The 20,419-nt window shown below is 37.7% G+C and overlaps 1 protein-coding gene across 1 annotated transcript in view; it reads left to right on the plus strand.

The window, feature by feature from the left end:
• Window positions 1–20,419, plus strand: part of NOX4 (NADPH oxidase 4) — a 169,721-nt gene that overhangs the window by 41,441 nt on the left and 107,861 nt on the right. The window contains exons 7-8 of the mRNA XM_080640037.1: window positions 2,556–2,628; window positions 7,246–7,326. Of these exons, the coding sequence (XP_080496163.1) occupies window positions 2,556–2,628; window positions 7,246–7,326 (154 nt within the window). The remainder of the gene's footprint in view (window positions 1–2,555; window positions 2,629–7,245; window positions 7,327–20,419) is intronic.

Consider the following 20,419-nt stretch of genomic DNA (forward strand, 5'->3'; position numbering starts at 1 on the left):
CATATGTTTACACTTGTAAAACCATGACCAAAATTAAGGGAACAAACATATATATTCTAAAAAGTTTTTGTACCCCTTTATAATGCATCCTACCCTCTATCCATCCTAACAACTAATCTGCTTTCTATCACTAAAGAATGGTTTGAATTTTCTCAAATTCTATCTAATAAAGAGGTGATATGCAAATTGACCATCACTCCAACACAGAAGATGGTCGCCCCCATGTGGTCAAAGATGGCCGCCCCCATGTGGACACAAGATAGCCGCCACAACATGGCCAGCAGGGCAGGGCAATTGTGGGCTATCAGGCCAGCAAGGGAAGGCAGTTGGGGGGGACCAGGCCTGCAGGGGAGGGCAGTTGGGGGGGACCAGGCCTGCAGGGGAGGGCAGTTGGGGGGGGGACCAGGCCTGCAGGGGAGGGCAGTTGAGGGCGACTGGGCTGGCAGGGGAGGGCAGTTGTGGACCATCAGGCCAGCAGGCGAGGGCAGTTGGGAGGGACCAGGCCTGCAGGGGAGGGCAGTTGGGGGGGAACCAGGCTGGCAGGGGAGGGCAGTTTGGGGCAATTGGGCTGGCAGGGGAGCAGTTAGGCATCAATCAGGCTGATAGGGGAGTTGTTAGGGGGTGATCAGGCTGGCAGGCAGAAGCGGTTAGGGGCAATCAGGCAGGCAGGCAGGCAAGCAGTTGGGAGCCAGCTGTCCTGGATTGTGAGAGGGATCCCAGATTGTAGAGGGTGCAGGCTGGGCTGAGGGATACACCCCTCCGTGCACAAATTTTGTGCACCGGGACTCTAGTGTCATATAAAAGGAATCACAGAGCTTATATTCTTTGGGTTTCCTTTTAGGTGGATCTGGCTTTTTTCACTCAGCATAATAGTTTCGTGATTCATCTGTGTTGTTGCATATATATCAACAATTCATGGTTGTTGTTTTTGTGTGTGTATTTTACTACTGATTACTTTTCCAGGTACAGCTAATAATACCAAAATTGTTTATCCATTCATCTGTTGATGAAGATTTGAGTTGTTTACAGACATTAACTATTCAAAATAAAATGCCTATGAACATTTTTAAACACGTCTTTTGTGGATATATGTTTGTTTCTCTTGGGTAAATATCTTCGGAGTGGGAAGACTGGGCCATTTTGTAAGCATGCTGTTCTTTTTAAGTAGTATTTTTCTGAACTATTAGGTTTTTAGTGTAAACTAGTGTGGTTATCTTACCCCTAAGAAGTAAGTCCTCACCTGGGGTGATGGGAAGGTTGATGGGAAAAGGAGTACCCTGGGAAAGAAGTGGAGAGAAGAGATGGTTTGGATTAGGCACATCATCAGGGAAAGGCAAGTATGGTTTGGCTTCCAACTTTGTATATTGGGAAGAGTGGAGGAAAGAGTACTAAAGTACTAAGTATCCAAAGACTAAATCCCTAATTCCTCTTGTGGCCCTTTACATACAGAAATTTATTTCTACTGAGATTTCTAAATTTTTCAAAGATTCTAACCCTCTGGAATCCTAATACAGTAATGTACTGTATTGCTTTTATTTTGTACCCAGCTTCTCTGCTTCTGCTACAGTCCATGATAGCCTTTCTGTTAGATAGGTGGTTCCTTGGCAAAACAGAGAAGTGGGGAGATGTCTATATTTTTGGAGACAGGATTGTTTCATTAGCTTTTCTATGAGGATTTAAGATGAAATCTCTCAGCTAGGACAGTTAGAAGTTACTGTTGCTTATATGATTTTAAGAGTAAATAAAGGTAATTTATAGACAGGATTATTTTATTTGGTAGTAAAAAGATAACATGGAATGAGAATATTTTGGTTTTAGCTCTTTTTGATATAGAATATTGAGCTATTCATTTTAGACATACTATATGAGCTAACACTGGATTTGTAGTAATCTATCATGTCAATATTAATTTTAAAAACTAACATCTTTGCACATTTAAAAAATGTTATGTCATGTCAGAAGGGCAGATTTCAGCATGTTTTCCTACTAGAAGAAATATTTCTGCATGTGTTCTGAGAACACCAGCACTGTCATTCTTTTTCTTGAATTCCAATATTTTTTGTTTTATACTTGAAGTTGTGGTTTATAGGAATCTTTAGGTTTTCTTTATTTTTTAAAATTCATTCTAGATAAGAAGCCTAAAAGAAATTATTTGAAACTGAAATGGAAGGAGCTCCTAGTTACATAAAAGAGGGGAGGAGACAGTAGGAGTTTAGTGCCATGGTAGGGATAACCAAACCAGTAAGGGTGTTGAATATCAATCATGTACCATGTATTAATTACTAATAGTTAATATAGTATGTACCTGTAGAATTTTTGAAAATACAAAAACAAACCCTCTATTAAAGGTACAAAGGATTATTTTGTCTTAAGTTCCTTGAAATTGTGCTAATTTTAAAAAGTGCTCTTTTAAGAGAAGACATACAAGAAGGTATCTGATTTGAATCAGGCTTCCCAGAGAGCAGCATAATACTTTGCATGTTAAGGCAATGATTTTTGTACTTTTTTTTCTCAGTATGACTTATGTTAATATGTACTTATGTACATTTTTATAGTTCCTGGCCTGACAGGCGTCTTTATGGTATTGGTGCTGTTCCTGATGATTACAGCTTCTACATATGCTATCCGGTGAGTGTCAGAGCCACGACCTCAATATTTATGGGTCAGATTATTTCATTTTCTTCAGATTATCTTAATTTTCATGTGTAGAAAAACTCTTGATTAACCAGAATGCTTAGCCAGTGTAGTATTCCGATGAATAGACTATTGTGGGTAACTAAGAGTGATGTAAAGACATTTCTATATACATCATTTCCTGTTTTGGAAAAAAGAATCTCTGTTTTGGTCAAATAGTCTAGGTTGGTAAGGAATTGTGTATGGAGACTTTTTTTAAACTGAGGAAATCTAAGTTCTTCAGGGGAGTTCTCCTGGAGAATCATGTGTCTATGAGACATGGAATTAAATTCAACATGTATGCACAGGAACATATAACTGAACATTGGTTTACAACTCATTTCCTGCTATGAGTTTGTTTTGCTGTAATTTAATGTAATATTCCAAACAAAGCTTTGGAGAAATAGTTAGTTGACATCTGCTAAAATAATCAGAAATATCTCTATTCACAGTATTTTTCTAGTTATGAGATTTTGAGCAATTGCAGACACACATTTTTATGAACACTTTCACATGTTCTTTCTGGTGGATACATCTGTTTTACACAATATTTTACAGTATCTTATGTTACTGGTGAAACTTCTTGCTTAAGAAAGCAAAAAGAAGAAACAATATATAATCTTCAAAAATAGTCATTCTAATTGTTTTTCTTAATATGCATTTTTTTAATTTTTTTACAGAGAGGAAGGGAGAGGGATAGAGAGTTAGAAACATCAATGAGAGAGAAACATTGATCAGCTGCCTCCTGCACACCTCCTACTGGGGATGTGCCACAACCAAGGTACATGCCCTTGACCAGAATCGAACCTGGGACCTTTCAGTCCTCAGGCCGACACTCTATCCACTGAGCCAAATTGGTTAGGGTTCATTCTAATCGTTGAGGTGTGAAATATAATGGAAACACACACACACACACACACACACACACACACACACACACACACACACTTTGAAAGTAATTGTCCCCCACACCATGCTCAAATGAGTCTGTCTTTGTACTTCTGAACACATCTATGCTCACAAAAAAACCCCTCAAAATCTCACAAGTGAACTCACCAATCAGATTAACACTATAAACTTCCTGGTGTTGTGTCTGTATACTTCATTCTTCCTGCTTTTGCTCACGCATGCCCCATGTCATACATCTACCAAAATCACTCTTTTTCTGTCCCTTTCACACTCCTGATCTCTGTCTTTTCAAGTCTGCATTTTGCCAAAATTGGACCATTTTATTATATGTGCTATTTTAAACCTGCTTTTTTCTTAAATCTTGTTATGAACATTTTTCTCTTTACCAATGGCACAGCATATTACCATGTAGATATACATTACTCTCCCAGCCCTCTATCATTGTATGTTTCAGGTTGATTCCATTTTTTTCAGTATTTCATTTGTGAGACAAACACACTCTCCATAGGTCTTTGCATACTTTTTAATTATGTCCTATGGAAAAATTCTTAGATGGAGAATGGCTGAGTCAAATGGTAAGCCCATTTCTATGACTTTTTATAAGAATTAAAAATCACCTTACAGAAAGGCAAATCTCTAACAATAGTGCAGCAGGGTGCCAATTTTGTGGGAAAGATTTAATTTTAGTTAGGTCAATAATTCAAAAACTTACTTTTTCAGGTTTAGGAGTTCTTGAAGAAAAATTAGGGTATCTAACATATTTACTTATAAGATTAAAGTATGCAAATGTTCTATATCTAGAAAAAGAATCCTCAATTGAGAGATAGTGTTTTGTAGAAAGGAATATAAAGATCAGCTTCTGTTCTCAACTAAACCTTTACATAAATAATTTGGTGACTGTGTCTTAATTGTTAATGTTTTCATTTGTTTAAAAGAGATTATAAAACTATGCTTTTCTTCAAGCTTCTTTGTGAGAATTAAGAAATTCTTAAATGGATCATGGAGATAATCTTTTACCTTTTCTCTTTACTTGTAAGGAAATAAAACATTAGAGAAATCAGGTGAATAAATATGACTTCACTATTTGACTTCTGGCATTGAATGTAGTCTAATAATTCACCAAATGGTTCAATATGGGTCAATTATTAATATAAGTAATATATTCTTCTAACGAAGAACAATAATACAAACATATTTTCTCATCTCAATAGACTTAGAAATGGCAGTTGTTAAATCTGAACTCTCATCAGAGTTAACTAAAAGTCAATTTCCTTTTTAGAATTAAAAATGATAAAGGCCAGAACTGAGTTCATACTTACAGTGAAATATGAGATACATTCCTATGAAAATTATGAAACAGCCAAAGTGATGTTTTTAATTTCTTTAAAGGATGGCATTATGATAAGAAGTCAAACATTTAGAATTATTAAATTAAACATTTAGAATTATTAAATTCTAAATTAAACATTTAGAATTATTAGAAAGAATGCAACAACAAATTATCATTACTTCCAGAAAGGTAGGTATAATTGCATAGCCAGAAAACTCAAGAGAATTATGGAAAATTTTATTTATATCAACTAAAAGAGTTGAAATGGGTAAATGATTACAAAAAAAAATATTTAAAAATAGCTCTTATATAATAGCTATTATCAGTTTGAAAATTTAGTAAAATAAAAAGATAGCACTGATAATTTTAACATAAACATAAAATATCTACAAATAAGTTTATGAAGAAACTAAGTGAAAGTTATATAGAAAAAACACAACCTCACTGAGAGAAATCAGTAGAGATTTGAATAGACTATATAATGCAAAGATGCAGTTCTTCCTCAATTATTATTTATAATTTTGTTCCAATTCCAGTCAAAATCCAAGATAGGTTATGCTGTTCGCTTATTGAATTTAACAAAGTGATCCTAAAGTTCATCTGAGGGAATATCTAAGCACATGTTCCAAAAGAGGAAGAAAAGGGGGTATGTAGCTTACTAAACATTAAAATGATAAAGCTTCCATAACTGAAAGCTTATAGAACTTGCAAAAATAACCAAGACATTGAACCAATGATAGAGATGATAGAAAGCCTTGTTAAGACACTTTGTTGTGTATAAGCACCTACTAAATAATAAAGGTGCCATCACAAACTTATGATGAAAATAAAGAGTAAGTGTGTAAGTGTGGGGGTAAGGGAGAGAGATCAACCAAAGGACTTATATGCATGCATATAAGCCTAATCAATGGACACAGACAACAGGGGGGTGGGGTCATGAATGGGAGGTGGGGGGTAATGGGGAATAAGGACACATATGTAATACCTTAATCAATAAAGAAATTAAAAAAAAGAGTAAGTGAATGAAATTCAACATAATTTAGTTAGCCATTAAAAAATCACAACATTAAAATTTTAGAAGAAACTTTAAGTCTCTATCGGATCTCATAATGGACAAGAATAATATTGAAAATATCTGACTTTCTAAAAATAGGTAAACTAAAACAACATACGTTATAAAAATTGAAATGTAAACATGTTATTTGACAAATTATTACAGTTACATGGAACTATTACAGTCTTAAATTTTGAATAGTGTACTCATAACAATTAAGGAAAATTCACTATAGAAATGGATAATTATTATGAATCAATAAGTAATAGAAGAATTAAAAGTGTGTAACACACAAATGAAATAATACCCAATTCCACTTACACAAAATAATGAAAACTTATAAAGTGGAACATGGGTTTGAGGAAAAAGGCACTCCGTAAGTTGGATTTGTAATGGATAAACATGTTTTCAGAGAGCAATGGGCAATGTGAGTCAAAAACATTGCATATGTGTACCCTTTGATCTAGCGATTCCACTCATAGGAGTTTAAATTATAAAAGATTTAGATATGTGCAAAAGGCATATGTGACAAGGTTGTTAGTGACCTTGTTTGTGATAGCAGAAACCGAGTTAAGTAAATGTGAATCAATGGGCCATTGCTTAAGTCAAGGGTTCTAAAAGGAGGATTGTATCAGAATCCTCTCAGAAGTTTTTACAAATATCTGCCCTCCACCTCTAAGATTCTAATATAGTAATATCTACCCGGACATATGAAATAAAATAACTGTTAGTTTTTTTTACTTGTCTCAAACATTCTATGGATTGTGTTTATCATACTCCTTTATTGTCAGGCTCCTTGTTTTCCTGCAGGACAGTAGCACCAAGGTTATACATTGTCCAGGAAAAGAATATAAAACTTTAATGAGCATTTACTTAATTTCTCTCAATTTGAATTTTCTTTAAACTACTCTCTAAATATTTATTGTAATAGGAACATTAGTTGTTTTAGAAGTCATTTGAAAATTGAGAATATTTATAGAAAGGACAGCAAATAGACATAGGAGCTGAGTATAACTGCTCCTTGGTCTTACATCATATCTTTAAAGTAAACCTTATTTAAAATTTTCATGTCTTTATTTCAAATACGAAAATATGATAGTGTTATGTACAATTTTTGCCAGTTGTCTTTGCATGGTATGTAAATCCTTTGACATAATAGATAAATCTCAGATGAACTCATATTTGAACTTTCAATTGTGACATGTTTGAAACGCACACTCTTTTCAGTGAGATGGAATATGAAGTGGCATTGAAACTAAGTTATTTGTTTTTTTTTCAGAGTTTCTAACTATGACATCTTCTGGTACACTCATAATCTCTTCTTTGTCTTCTACATGCTGCTGATGTTGCATGTGTCAGGGTAAGTTACAAAAATATTTTTTTAAAACCATGTGTGTCTAAAAATGGGGTAATGAAAGATACATTTGCAGGAATTTTCATTGGGAGTGGTAAATTATTTGGTTACTTAGAATTGAGGGTAGTGTCAAGAATGGAAGAAATACCTTTATTTTTAGCATAGCATGTTTAATGAAACTAGTATAAAACTATATTAAAATTGAGAAACAGAGTTACGTTTCACTTGATGTTATAATTTTTAAAGCCCCTATAGCTATATCCTGATAACTTTTTTAAGAAAATAAGAAGTAAAGAGTTTCCAGAAAATATTTTAGTATTAGGATTTCCATAAATTCCCTATGTCTCACTGCTGTGGAATTTGTAATGATGGAGTTACCAGTTTTTAGTTTTAAAAGGCCTAGAGGCAATAATAGTTGCAGTGAGCCAAAGATTTACAATGACCAAAGACAAGGATGTGTCAAAACACTAGAAAATCATGCAGGGAAAAAGGAAAGTATCCTAAGCTTGTGACAAAGAATATAACCCAACTATTCTGAAAAGTATGTGGACACAAGCAGTGTTCTCAAAAGTGTGGTGCTTGAAATAATCCACTAGGTCAGAGGAAGAAAATGATATGTTTTTACGTATGTATACATCTGCATGGTCACCAGAATGAACCTTGGTTTTGTCTCAACACTCACACCAATATGACACAGTAGGCCATTGTCTGGTGACAGATTCATTTCATGTAGCAGAAGAATGTGTGGCAGGAAACACAGAATGTCAACAGGATAATGCCAGGTGCCTTTTCAGTGGGAAGTCTCTGTTATTGTTCATAAACCATTTTCCATCTCCTCTCCCTTATCCCCAATGTAGTAACTCTGTTTTAAGATGACAAGACCATATGGATAGACATGGACTACTTTGCCTTAGATAAGGCTCACATTCCGCAGGAACCAGTATCTTGGTAACAGCCCAGGTCTCCTTAAGGGATGCCTTCAGTTGCTAGAACACACTGCACATACGAAGCTGAGGTTGTGAGTCCTAAAATGATTTTATAATTCACTCACAGTCCTTCTGGTCCAGATGCATCCCACCAATAATAAATAGTGTTGCCTGGTACACATCTGGCATTCCCCATTTATCTTAATCTCAGATGTTCCCAGGGGAAGTGTTGGAGAATGGTTCAGACCTGCTGTTAATTCTTTCTTCAGAATGTTTTATAGTGTACTTTGTCAATATAGGTCATATACATAAATTGTATATTATTTTCAGGGCACATGTTCAAATCCCCCCCACACTTCCTCCTCCCTGATTTTGCAGACCACTGGTTTAGAAAGCAGTATTATATGGATCTCTGCCTCATAGGTCCTGGTTTGATTTGTTCTGTACCATAGATCTAGACCATATAATTACAGAGCATCAGAAACATAGCCACACATTGTAATCCTGACTTCCAGATAGCCATTTCTGCCACACAGGAATGGCCAATGGGAGCTTTTTTTCTTTGTAGGGATAACATTCTGTGGAGAATTTGTATAAAAGGAAAGCTCAGGGTAGAGAAAATCTGCTTTATTTTCTGTTCTTTAAGTGGTCTGTTTGCCTGCCCAGAGCTATTATCATAAAATGGACTATGAGCAAGCAGATGCTACTAATGAATAATAATTGAAAACAATTACATAGTGCTTACTATATGCCAAGTATAAATTTAAAATGATTTAGATGCTTTATCTCATTAAAGGACCATGATTTTTTATGGGTAAATAATAATGCAAACCCCCCTTTACAGGTGGGAAAACTGAAGTTTAGAGAGAGTAACTTGTGGAAGTTTACTCAATGATGGATTCTGGTTTCAAATCCTGACATTCTGACCGAATAACTTATGTGTTTTTTTTTTTGTTTTTTTTTCTCTTCACTATTAGGAAAGCTCAATACTTCTGAGAATTTGGTCTTAGATTTTTTAAAAAAGGGTTAATATCTTGATTTATCTGAGATTGTGATCTCTCACACACACAGAGAGAGATCTATAACAGATTAAGAAAAATGCAATTATTTGTTATTATAATTTATGCATTCTTTGGCCTTTATGTTATACTAAGTTAAAACTCTGAAAAAAAAAAAAAACAACTGTTTCCTTGCAGTTCAAAACAGAGTCACTTTTTAAAGGTTCAGAAGTTCTAATAATAATAATAATAAAAGATAGATACAGAGGCAGTAAAGCACCCAACAGACTGTCAAATTACAGCAGGAAGGCTGGAGAGTGTTGGGGAGGGAGGGAAATAGATCAACCAAAGGACTTGTATGCATGCATATAAGCACACCAATGGACACAAGACACTGGGGGGGTGGGATGAGGGCATGCGACAGGGATAGGGGAGGCTGAGGGAAGGTCAATGGGGAAAAAAAAGGAGATATATGTACTAATATATGTAATACTTTAAACAATAAAAAATATTAAAAAAATAAAGGTTCAGAAGTTCAAACAGACTTAAGTTTAAATAGACTATATTGAGTGTTCTTTCTCCATTGTTTTGAAAATTAAAGAAGGCATAGTTAAATTTTGATTTTATTTTTTTGCAGAACAAGGGTCATGAACAGAAAGTGACTTTATACAAAGAAATAATGAAAGGACTCTATAGACTGAATTAAATGTAATCATACCAACTGAAGTAATAGTTTTTTACATATTATGGGTACAAATGAAAAAATTATCCTAATACTAAAATAAGTGCTATGCAATAAAAACACAATACTATGAGCATTCTAGAGTGAAGATTTTTAAATGAAGTTTAATTTTAAAGTATAATTGACTAATAAAATTATATTATTTACAGTATACAATCTTTAAAGATAAATAAATAAAATATACAGTTTTATGATATACATATGTGTTCTGAAATTATTACCACAAGCAAATGAATTAACACATTCATCACATTACATAGTTTTTTTTATCTTGTGTGTGTGTGTGGTTTTTTTTTTCCTGGTGAGAATGCTTAATATCTGCTCTATTAGAAAACTTCAAGTATACAATATAGTGTTATTAACTATAGTCACCATGCTGTACATTAGATCCTCAGAATTTGTTTTTATTACTAAGAGTTTATAGCCTATAGAGCTTAATTTGAATAAAATCTTCTAGTGCATGATAAACTATTGGTAAGTTGTGCAGCTTTCTCAAAATGGACATTTCTCAAAATGTTTTTTTCATTGCTAAAGGCTCTGTCTGTAAGTAAATATCTTGAAGTTATTAACCTCTGTGCCAATTTTGAGGATTTACACATATCTTTACCAATGAAATGCCGTGATAACTTCATTCTTTAGCTTTTGGTTACATAAGTAAAGTTCAGTTATTTAAAACAGGTTACTTGGATTTATATTGAGATTCCTGTTAAACAGTATAATTTAAATTTGAACAGGAAATCACTGTTTGCTGATCATTTACTCCTTTTTTTATCAATATACTCAGTACTATCCTATCTAATAAAGAGTAATATGCAAATTAACCATCACTCCGCTACACCCACAAGCCACACCCACCAGCCAATCAGGAGCAAATATGCAAATTAACCCAACCAAGATGGCTGCAGCCACGGAGAGAGCAGGAAGGTTGGGTTTCTCCAGCAATGGAGGAAGCCAAGCTTTCCGCACACGCTGGCAGGCCAAGGCCTCCACTCAAGGGTACAAAGTTTCAATTATAGAAGATAAATAAATCCCAACAAAGATGGAGACAGCCACGGAGCTGGAGAGAGCAGGAGGCTTGAGTTGCCCCTGGTGATGGAGGAAGCCAAGCTTCCCCAGCCCTGACCTGCCTTGGTCTCCGCTTAAGGCTACAAAGTTTCAATTATAGAAGATAAATAAATCCCAGATCCTAGGGCCTCCACTTGGGTGGCTGGGAGGCATGGCCGGCCTGCAAACCACCACAGGCCCCTCGCCTAGGCCACCCCATGCCCCAAGGGATCCCTCACCCTGATCTGGGACACCCTTCAGGGCAAACCAGCTGACCCCCACTCGTGCACCAGGCCTCTATCCTATCTAATAAAAGAGTAATATGCAAATTGACCATCACTCCAACATACAAGATGGCTGCCCCTATGTGGTCAAAGATCCTGCCCCCATGTGGACACAAGATGGCCTCCACAAGATGGCCAGCAGGGGAGGGCAGTTGGGAGGGACCAGGCCTATACGGAAGGGCAGTTGGGGGCAATCAAGCCTGCAAGGGAGGGCAGTTAGGAGTGACTAGGCTGGCAGAGGAGGGAAGTTGGGGGCGACCAGGCCTGCAGGGAAGGGCAGTTGGGGGTGACCAGGCCTGCAGGGGAGGGCAGTTAGGGGCAATCAGGCTGGCAGGGGAGTGGTTAGGGGGTGATCAGGCAGAAGTGGTTAGGGGTAATCAGGAAGGCAGGCAGGCGCACATTTGGAAGCCAGCAGTCCTGGATTGTGAGAGAGATGTCCGACTGCCCGTTAGGATCGGGCCTAAACGGGCAGTCGGACATCTATATTGGAGAGGGTACAGGCTGGGCTGAGGGACATATCCCCCCCCCCCCCCATGCTTGAATTTTGTTCACCAGGCCTCTGGTAATAATATAGAATAACAATTTAATGTGTGATCTTTAGCCTCCCAGCATGGTAATTAGTTTGAAATTTAAATCAATCAGTTGAAATAGCTAAAGATAACTTTACACTAAATATTTTACATCTGTAAACATTTTATTTTCAAGAATTCTATAATTTAGGGCAGTGGTCGGCAAACTCATTAGTCAACAGAGCCAAATATCAACAGTACAATGATTGAAATTGAAATTTCTTTTGAGAGCCAAATTTTTTAAACTTAAACTTCTAATGCCACTTCTTCAAAATAGACTCGCCCAGGCCGTGGTATTTTGTGGAAGAGCCACACTCAAGGGACCGCATGTGGCTCGTGAGCCGCAGTTTGCCAACCACGGATATAGGGCATTGAAGGATAAATGTGGGTTAGAAATTTTAGAAAATTTTACACTTTAAGGATGAAGCGATTAGAAATTGTTTGCTGATTTCCCTACCTAAGCAGCAATTGCTTCATATGATTTTCTAAGGTCACTTTTATTTTCAGAGAATCTCAAATTTTGAAGGAAGCTTGAAGGATATCTTGACCAAGACTCTATGAATCTCCCCTACAATATGTCTAAGCAAATATTCTGAAGAGCCCATTCTGTCTTTGGGAAGCTGTAATTTCCACAAAGTTCTTTATCTTTTGAACCATAATTTAATTTCTAGATAGATTAAAAAAAATAATCTATGACTCTAGAGGCTATGGAAACTGAATCACTCTCCTCTAAATTCTGTCCATTTGTTTCTTGCATGATGATATTTCAATCTCATTATTATTATAAAGGTGTTCCTTTGAATGTATTAATAGTAAAATTTATTAAGCCTTTATCATGTATCTTACTAATGTTTATCTCATTAAATCCTCCCAACAACCCTGGTAAAATCTGCTGCTGTTGCTGCTATTGTTATTCCTGTGAGAGACCAGGGACAGTGAGAGGTGAAGTAACTTGCTAAAACTCATGGCAATTAGGAAGAGCGTGGGTTTTACCCAGGTATCCGATTTCTAAGCCCACCTTTCTAAGCCACTACATTATTCTGGCTGCAGTTTGCCACGGCTTCCCTGTATTGCTTTTAAATATATATTTTATTGATTTCAGAGATAGGAAGGGGGAAGGAGAAAGAGATAGAAACATCAATGATAAGAGAGAATGATCATTCAGCTACCTACTGCATGTGCCCCACTCGGTATGGAGCCCACAACCCAGGCATGTGTCCTGACTGGGAATCTAAGCATGACCTCCTGGTTCATGGGTTTACACTCAAACACTGAGCCACACTAGCCAGGCCCCTGTATTACTTTTAAAGCTGGGAACAAAACTGAATGCAGGCTCTTTTGGTATGTCATCTGATGTTTGCAAAGTGGAAGTCTTACCTTCTTTGTTCCAAATATTGCAATCAGTAATATTTAAGATCCTTGTTCCATGATTATTTGCGCCCTCGAGTTCACCTAGTTTGCATTGCTGTTACTTATGTTTTAGATTTTTTCTTCATTATTTATAAACCAATCAATTGCATGGCACTCTAAAGAAAACACATTTTATATGCACTAAACTCAGATGTTACTTTTCAATGTTCAAATGGGTCTTTTAAAAATACACTAATTTTCCTTTTCAAAAGATTAGAATAGCATGGCCATTAAACAACACCGTACTGAATAGCTGCACAACCTTGACAGATAATGTTTTCTTTTTCTTATCTAATAGACAGGCTCAATAAAATCACCTACATCATAGGGTTATCTCAGATTTACATGAATGTAAATGAAGAAATGTAGGCAGAATACACACATACTCAATAAATACTAGTAGGAAAATAATTATACTTGTACCAATGCTAATAGCTGTATAAGGGAATAAACTCCACAGTTAACTGTTTGAAAAATTAGTTTATTTTAATTCTTGAAAAAGACATAGTAATTTTTTACATTTTTATTGAATTATTTTGGGTGACATTGGTTAATAAAACCATGCAGGTTTCAAGTGTACAATTCTATAACACATCATCTGCATACTGCATCATGCACTCATCCCCGAAGTCAAGTCTCTTTCCAACACCATTTATCACCCCTTTGCCCACTTTCACCTTTTACTACCCCCTTTCCCTCTGGCAATCACCATACTTTTGTCTGTGTCAGTTTTGTTTATTTTTTCTTAATCCCTTCCATCATTTTCATCCAACCTCCCAGCCCCCTCTCCTCTGACAACTGTCAGTCTGTTCACTGTATCTATGAGTCTGTTTTTATTTTGTTTGTTAATTTTGTTGAGTAGATTCCACATATAAGTGAAATGATATGGCATTGTCTTTCTGAGACTGGCTTATTTTACTTAGCATAATACTCTCCAGGTCCATCCATGCTGTATGTAGCAAAAGGTAATATTTCCTTCCTTTTTACACATGAGTAGTATTCCATTGTGTAAGTGCACTACAGCTTTTTTATCTGCTCATCTACCGATGGGCATTTGGGCTGCTTCCAAATCTTGGCTGTTGTTAAGTGAAATAAGCCAGTCAGAGAAAGACAAATACCTTATGATTTCACTTATAAGTGGAATCTAAAAATCAAAGTATACTAACAACTGAAATAGAAATAGACTCATAGATGCAGACAACAGCTTGACAGCTGTTAGAGGGGAGGGAGGTTGTGGTGCTGGCTGAGAAAAGGTGAAGCAATTAAGCAAAAACCAACAACTTATGGACACAGACAATGGTATGATAATTACCAGAAGGAAAGGAGGAGGCAGATGAGGGCGTGGGGGGATAAATGGTGATGGAAGGAGACTTGATTTGGGGTGGTGAACACACAATACAATAAACAGATGATGTATTATAGCATTGTATACCTGAAACCTACATAATTTTATCAACCAATGCCATCCCAATAAATTCAATAAAAAGAGAAAAAGAAGAATATTCTTGAAAGAAAAATAATTTGTATAATATTGTTAGGTCTCAAAATTCAGTTGATTTTAACAATAAATGTTTATCTTGGGATTTGCAAGACAGCTTCCTCCTGAGGAATTTTTTTCTTCTAATTTTTAATACATCTTTCTAAGAGGTTGCTATTTGTTTGCTATATTATAAAGACATTTCAATTCATAAGACATCTGGGGGGAGAGGAACCAAACTGTTTCCTCTTTCCAGACATGAATGTAATTGAATATTTCTTTCTTCATTTTCATTTGAAAAATCTCATCAGGAGGAGTTATATACTGCTATTCTCACATACTGATAAAGAGGATATTGGAGGGAAAAGCAGTTATGAATGTCACAGAGCCTCAGCCTAGAGAGCCTAACCCTATTCCTTTCAAAGTCATGTGAAGGGAATGCACTGTAAATGAGATTTGGCACTCTAACCTCGAAATCTTACTGTAATCAACATGCCCACTGGCTTTAGATCTCGAGTGTTTTGTGGGTAGTAACTGTATTTCATTTTTGTATTTACACAGGGAGAAATTATAATGTGATAATTCTGAAAAAGACAAAAGGAAGGCCCTTCTCAAATGTATGAATGGCAGTGAGAGCCAATTAATAGCGTAAATAATTTCTTGTGCCAGATCTGCTGGGCTTCTCATAAATGATTACCTGGACTATTCCTTTAAACAGAACTCTGCCGTTTGGGACTACTTGCTGGCAAGAGTTTGTTTTAGAGCATGATTTATATTCTACTTGAATCACTTTGTCTAGGGGAATTTTAAAGGAATGGTTTTCTATATGCATGTTTCTAAAAAACATGTTCCTTAAGCCAGGGGAACACAGTGGGCAGCCTTTGTCAACATTCATGAACCAGAGGCACTGTCAGCTTCATAGGAGTTGAGCCTCAGGAGTTAACCAGGGTTAGACAAATATTTATGACGATAGGTTCATTGTAGGCTCTGCATGGCTCCTAGGAGGAGGAAATTAAGAATATAGTATTGTAGGGCAGAGGTGTTCATCCAATGTAAGTAAGTGTTAACAGTTGCTGATTCCCAAGTATTTTCTCTTTTAGAAGCCATTTGCATTATGGGCTCTTTTCACCCACATGGACATGGCAGGAGAGGCTTGGGTGAGCTTTCTACTGGGAAGAGGCACTTGCTCTTCCTTATAGCATCAAATGGGAACTTGGTGAAGCCCAGGGTTGCATGTTAAGCAAATTCTATTCTAGTCCTGCGGGAGAAATTTTTCCCTATATTTTCTATTCAGTTTTCTTTTCCTTGCCTCCTGATTTGAAGTGACTACATGATTAGTGTTCAAAGCCAACACTTCTGAGAATGAAATGGGATACTGTTAATTAAGCTGTGGATGTGGATAAACCTGTACCTATGGTTATTCTAGCTATTCCTAGGCATAGAGGAAACTCTTAGGGAGGCTGGTGGGCTGCTTTTAAGGTAGGCCTAGAGCCAGAAACACAAAAGGAGACATTGCCCTGACTGGTTTGGCTCAGTGGATAGAGCGTTAGCCTGTGGACTGAAGGTCCAAGGTTCGATATCAGTCAAGGGCATGTACCTTGGTTGTGGGCACATCCCCAGTAGGGGGTGTGCAGGAGGCAGCTGATCGATGTTTCTCATCTCATCAATGTTTCTAACTCTCTATCCTTCTCCCTTCCTTTCTGTAAAAAAAATCAATAAAATATGTTAAAAAAATAAAATAAAATACTTAAAAAAAAAAAGAAAATAAAGGAGACATTACCTCAAATATTCTACATGAGTATTTGAGAATCCAGAGCCTTAAAATAATAGACACAGTAGATTTGCCTAGTTTTGTCCTGCTTTAGAGATTGTAATTGGAGGGCAGTTAGGGGTGACTAAGCCTGCAGGGGGGGGGGCAGTTGGGGGGGGGGCAGGCCAGCAGGGGAGGGCAGTTAGGGGTGACCAGGCTGGCAGAGGAGAGCAGTTGGGGGTGACCAGGCCTGTAGGGGAGGGCAAGTAGGGGCAAGCAGGCCTGCAGGAGAGGGCAATTGGGAGCGACCAGGCCTGCAAGTGAGGGCAGTTGGGGGGGACCAGGCCTGCAGGGGAGGGCTGTTGGGAGGGACAAGGCCTGTAGGGGAGGGCAGTTGGGGGGCACCAGGCCTGCTGTGGAGGGCAGTTAGGGGCAATCAGGCTGGCAAGCGAGGGCATTTAGGGGTGACCAGGCCAGCAGGGGAGGGCAGTTGGGGGCGACCAGGCCTTCAGGGGAGGACAGTTAGGGGCAATTGGGCTGGCAGGGAAGCAGTTAGGCATCAATCAGGCTGGCAGGGGAGTGGTGAGGGGGTGATCAGGCTGGCAGGCAGAAGCAGTTAGAGGCAATCAGGCAGGCAGGCAGGTGAGCGGTTGGGAGCCAGCAGTCCTGGATTGTGAGAGGGATGCCCAACTGCCCGTTTAGGCTCGATCCTCTTGGGTTCGGGCCTAAATGGGCAGTCGGGCACCCCTCAAAGGGTCCCAGATTGGAGACAATGTATGCTGGGCTGAGGGACACCCCCCCCCATGCACGAATTTCGTGCACTGGGCCTCTAGTATTATCTATAATAATAATAAAAGCACAATATGCTAATTAGACCGGACATCCTTCTGGACGACCTTCCAGACAAAGCCAGAGCTGCAAGGGAAGCCTGGGTCCCAGGTCCTAGAGGGAAGCCAGTGCTGGCAGCTGGGGGAAAGAAGGCCTACTCTTACAAGAATTTTGTGCATCAGGCCTCTAGTATGCTTTATAAAAGCTTAGGTAAAAGGGAGAAAGTCAGGTTATAGCTGATGCTGCAGTTGAGTAGTGGAAAATTCCAGTGTTCTCTTCTGCCTATCCTCATCATGTATCTATGAGTTCCAGTGTGGAAGAGAAAACACAACAGCGTGATGTATCCTAGATGAACTAAAGTGTTTTTGAGGGTAGGGATGATTTTGCCTGTCTTTATCAGTTGAATCCCTTTCACAAGTCATCACTCACTCAGTATTTGCTGACATGGAATTCTGTTAATTGGATCTTAGCTAGGAAAGTGTTGTCCTTTTATGCCCTTCCAATTTTCTCCAATTCTTATTGCAGATAGTCATAAAAAATAATCTGTGTGTTTTTTAAGTGTAACTTGGATTTCCATTTTGGGACTGTCACTTATATTTAGTGTTATCTAGGTAATAAGTAATTACGGCAACTAGTATATCAACTCCAATGCTAGAGGAATTAGCTATTAAGTCTTGACTATTTTGGTTGTATTCAGACTGGCACATTTTTGTTGGGGATTTTTCTGTACTTCTGTAGTTAAAAATTATTTGAATCACAGAAGGAAAAAATTAATTTCTCTTTGCTTTCTTTCACATTTTGGTTTTTGAAATTTTCACTTAAATATATAGATTGAATAAAATTCCTGAGGAATTGTCTTTCTTATATGAAATCCAAATCCCCTCCCATAATAGTACTTACGTATTTCCCATATGTTAATACATATAGTGTTCTAAAACTATGACCTTTTAGACAAGTGTGTATTTCCCACTTATAATTTCCCACTCATGGGATTAATTTTTATTTTTATGTTAAAAAGTGGTTTATTTTTGCTGATATTTTATTCTGAAAGCTAGGTGTGGGTGGAAATTAAGGTTACATGGTATTTTCTTCCTTACAAATACCATATGTATAGATAGATATACTATACAGAGTATTTCCATGTCCATAAATTCATTTATGCTATAAGCTACATATTTTAATGAATTTTAATCTTCTAAACCGTGAATTTACTTTATTCCCACTTTAGGATAGAAATAGTGAGCTTCAGACCAAATATTTTTTACATAAATTTGACCTCAGTTTTTCTCTTGGGACATTATTTTTAATAATAAGTGGTTCCAGCTGGAAGTACAGGATGAGGAAGTTGGGGAGGAAGGAGAAGGAACAAGGGCTACATTTATTTTAAGAAATGTTTTTAGCCGAAACCGGTTTGGCTCAGTGGATAGAGCGTCGGCCTGCGGACTGAAGGGTCCCGGGTTCGATTCCGGTCAAGGGCATGTACCTTGGTTGCGGGCACATCCCCAGTGGGAGGTGTGCAGGAGGCAGCTGATCGATGTTTCTCTCTCATCGATGTTTCTAGCTCTCTATCCCTCTCCCTTCCTCTCTGTAAAATATCAATAAAATATATTAAAAAAAAAAAAGAAATGTTTTTAGTACATTAGTTCTATCTCTCACTGCCATTTTAGTAAAGCCTGAAAGCAGAGGGAATGCTAAGAAATATTGGATCCTTACCTATTTTTTTCTTTCCAAGAGATCAAAATCTTTATTTTTCTATACTAATGAAGCAGAGAGTAACAAGTACCCTCTCTCTTTTTCAGCTGAGGAAACTTAGTAAAATGACCAATTTTAATTCAGACATTTCGGGAAAGTTCATGTTTTTGTCCTATGCTCTTATACTCCAAGGTTTAATTTTGCTAGCTGCCTATTATCTGTGGCAGACTACTTAATTTGCGGGGTTCAGTGCAAAATGAAAATGTGGGGCCTCTTGATAAAAAATTATTAAGCATTTCAACATAGTGACAACAGAGTATTGAACCAATCACGGGACCTTTCTAAGAGCTGGGTCTCCTGAGACTGCACAGGCCACACCCAGGATGCTGGCCCTGTCTTTGTTGCCCCGTCTTGTATCTTGGGTAGTGCCATCAGTAAGATCTAGATACAATGCATGTTCAACTCAGGCTGCAGGATGTAAACACACTCAGGTGTCAGTAGCAAGAGCCCAGGAAAGAAGGTAGCAGCAAGAGCCAGTGGGGATAGGAGTAAAAGCTTTGGTTTGAGGGGAACCCAAATGATTAGGGTTTCCTTGAGGCACTTTAGGTCCCCAGTTTAGGAAAGCTCTCTACTGCTGTAAAGGTTGCCAGTTGGTTCCCAGTCAGTACACATACCTAGAATTCTGATCGATCCCCAGTCCAGGCATCTGCTGATGTTAGAATTGGCCTAGGGTCAGGGCAGGGTTAAGATCTCAGATTGGACTTGGCAATATTGGAGGGTGAAGAGGAATGATGCATGTTGCAGACTGAATTTTTTAAAAAAAATACATGTATTTATTGATTTCAGAGAGGGAGAGAGAGAATCATTGCTTGGCTGCCTCCTGCAGGCCCCATACTGGGGATCGAGCCAGCAACCCCAGGCATGTGTCCTGACCGGAAACTCAACCATGACCTCCTGGTTCCTAGGTTGATGTTCAACCACTGAGCCACACCAATCGAGCTACAGACTGAATTAATGCTATATCCTACAAAGGTGAATGAACATACATGTTCCATTTTACTAAATACCATATGCAAAATCTAAACATGTTTAAAGTTAGAATATGAGTTCAAACTCACTTCTGTGTTTGATATAGCCAGATGACTTGCCAGGCAGAGTGACTCAGTTGGTTGAGTGTTGTCTTGTGCAGCAAAAGGTTGCCTGTTGATTCCCAGTCAGGGCACATACCTGGGTTGCTGGTTCAATCCCCAGACCAAGTACATACGAAGGCAACCTGTCTATGTTTCCCTCTCACATCGATGTATCAGTGTTTCTCTCTCTGCCTTTCTCTGTCTCTTTCTCTCTCTAAGTGTACTAATTAAAACAAACAACAACAACAA

This window comes from Plecotus auritus (genome assembly GCF_963455305.1).
Source record: "Plecotus auritus genome assembly, chromosome: 9".
Classification (NCBI taxonomy): Eukaryota; Metazoa; Chordata; class Mammalia; order Chiroptera; family Vespertilionidae; genus Plecotus; species Plecotus auritus.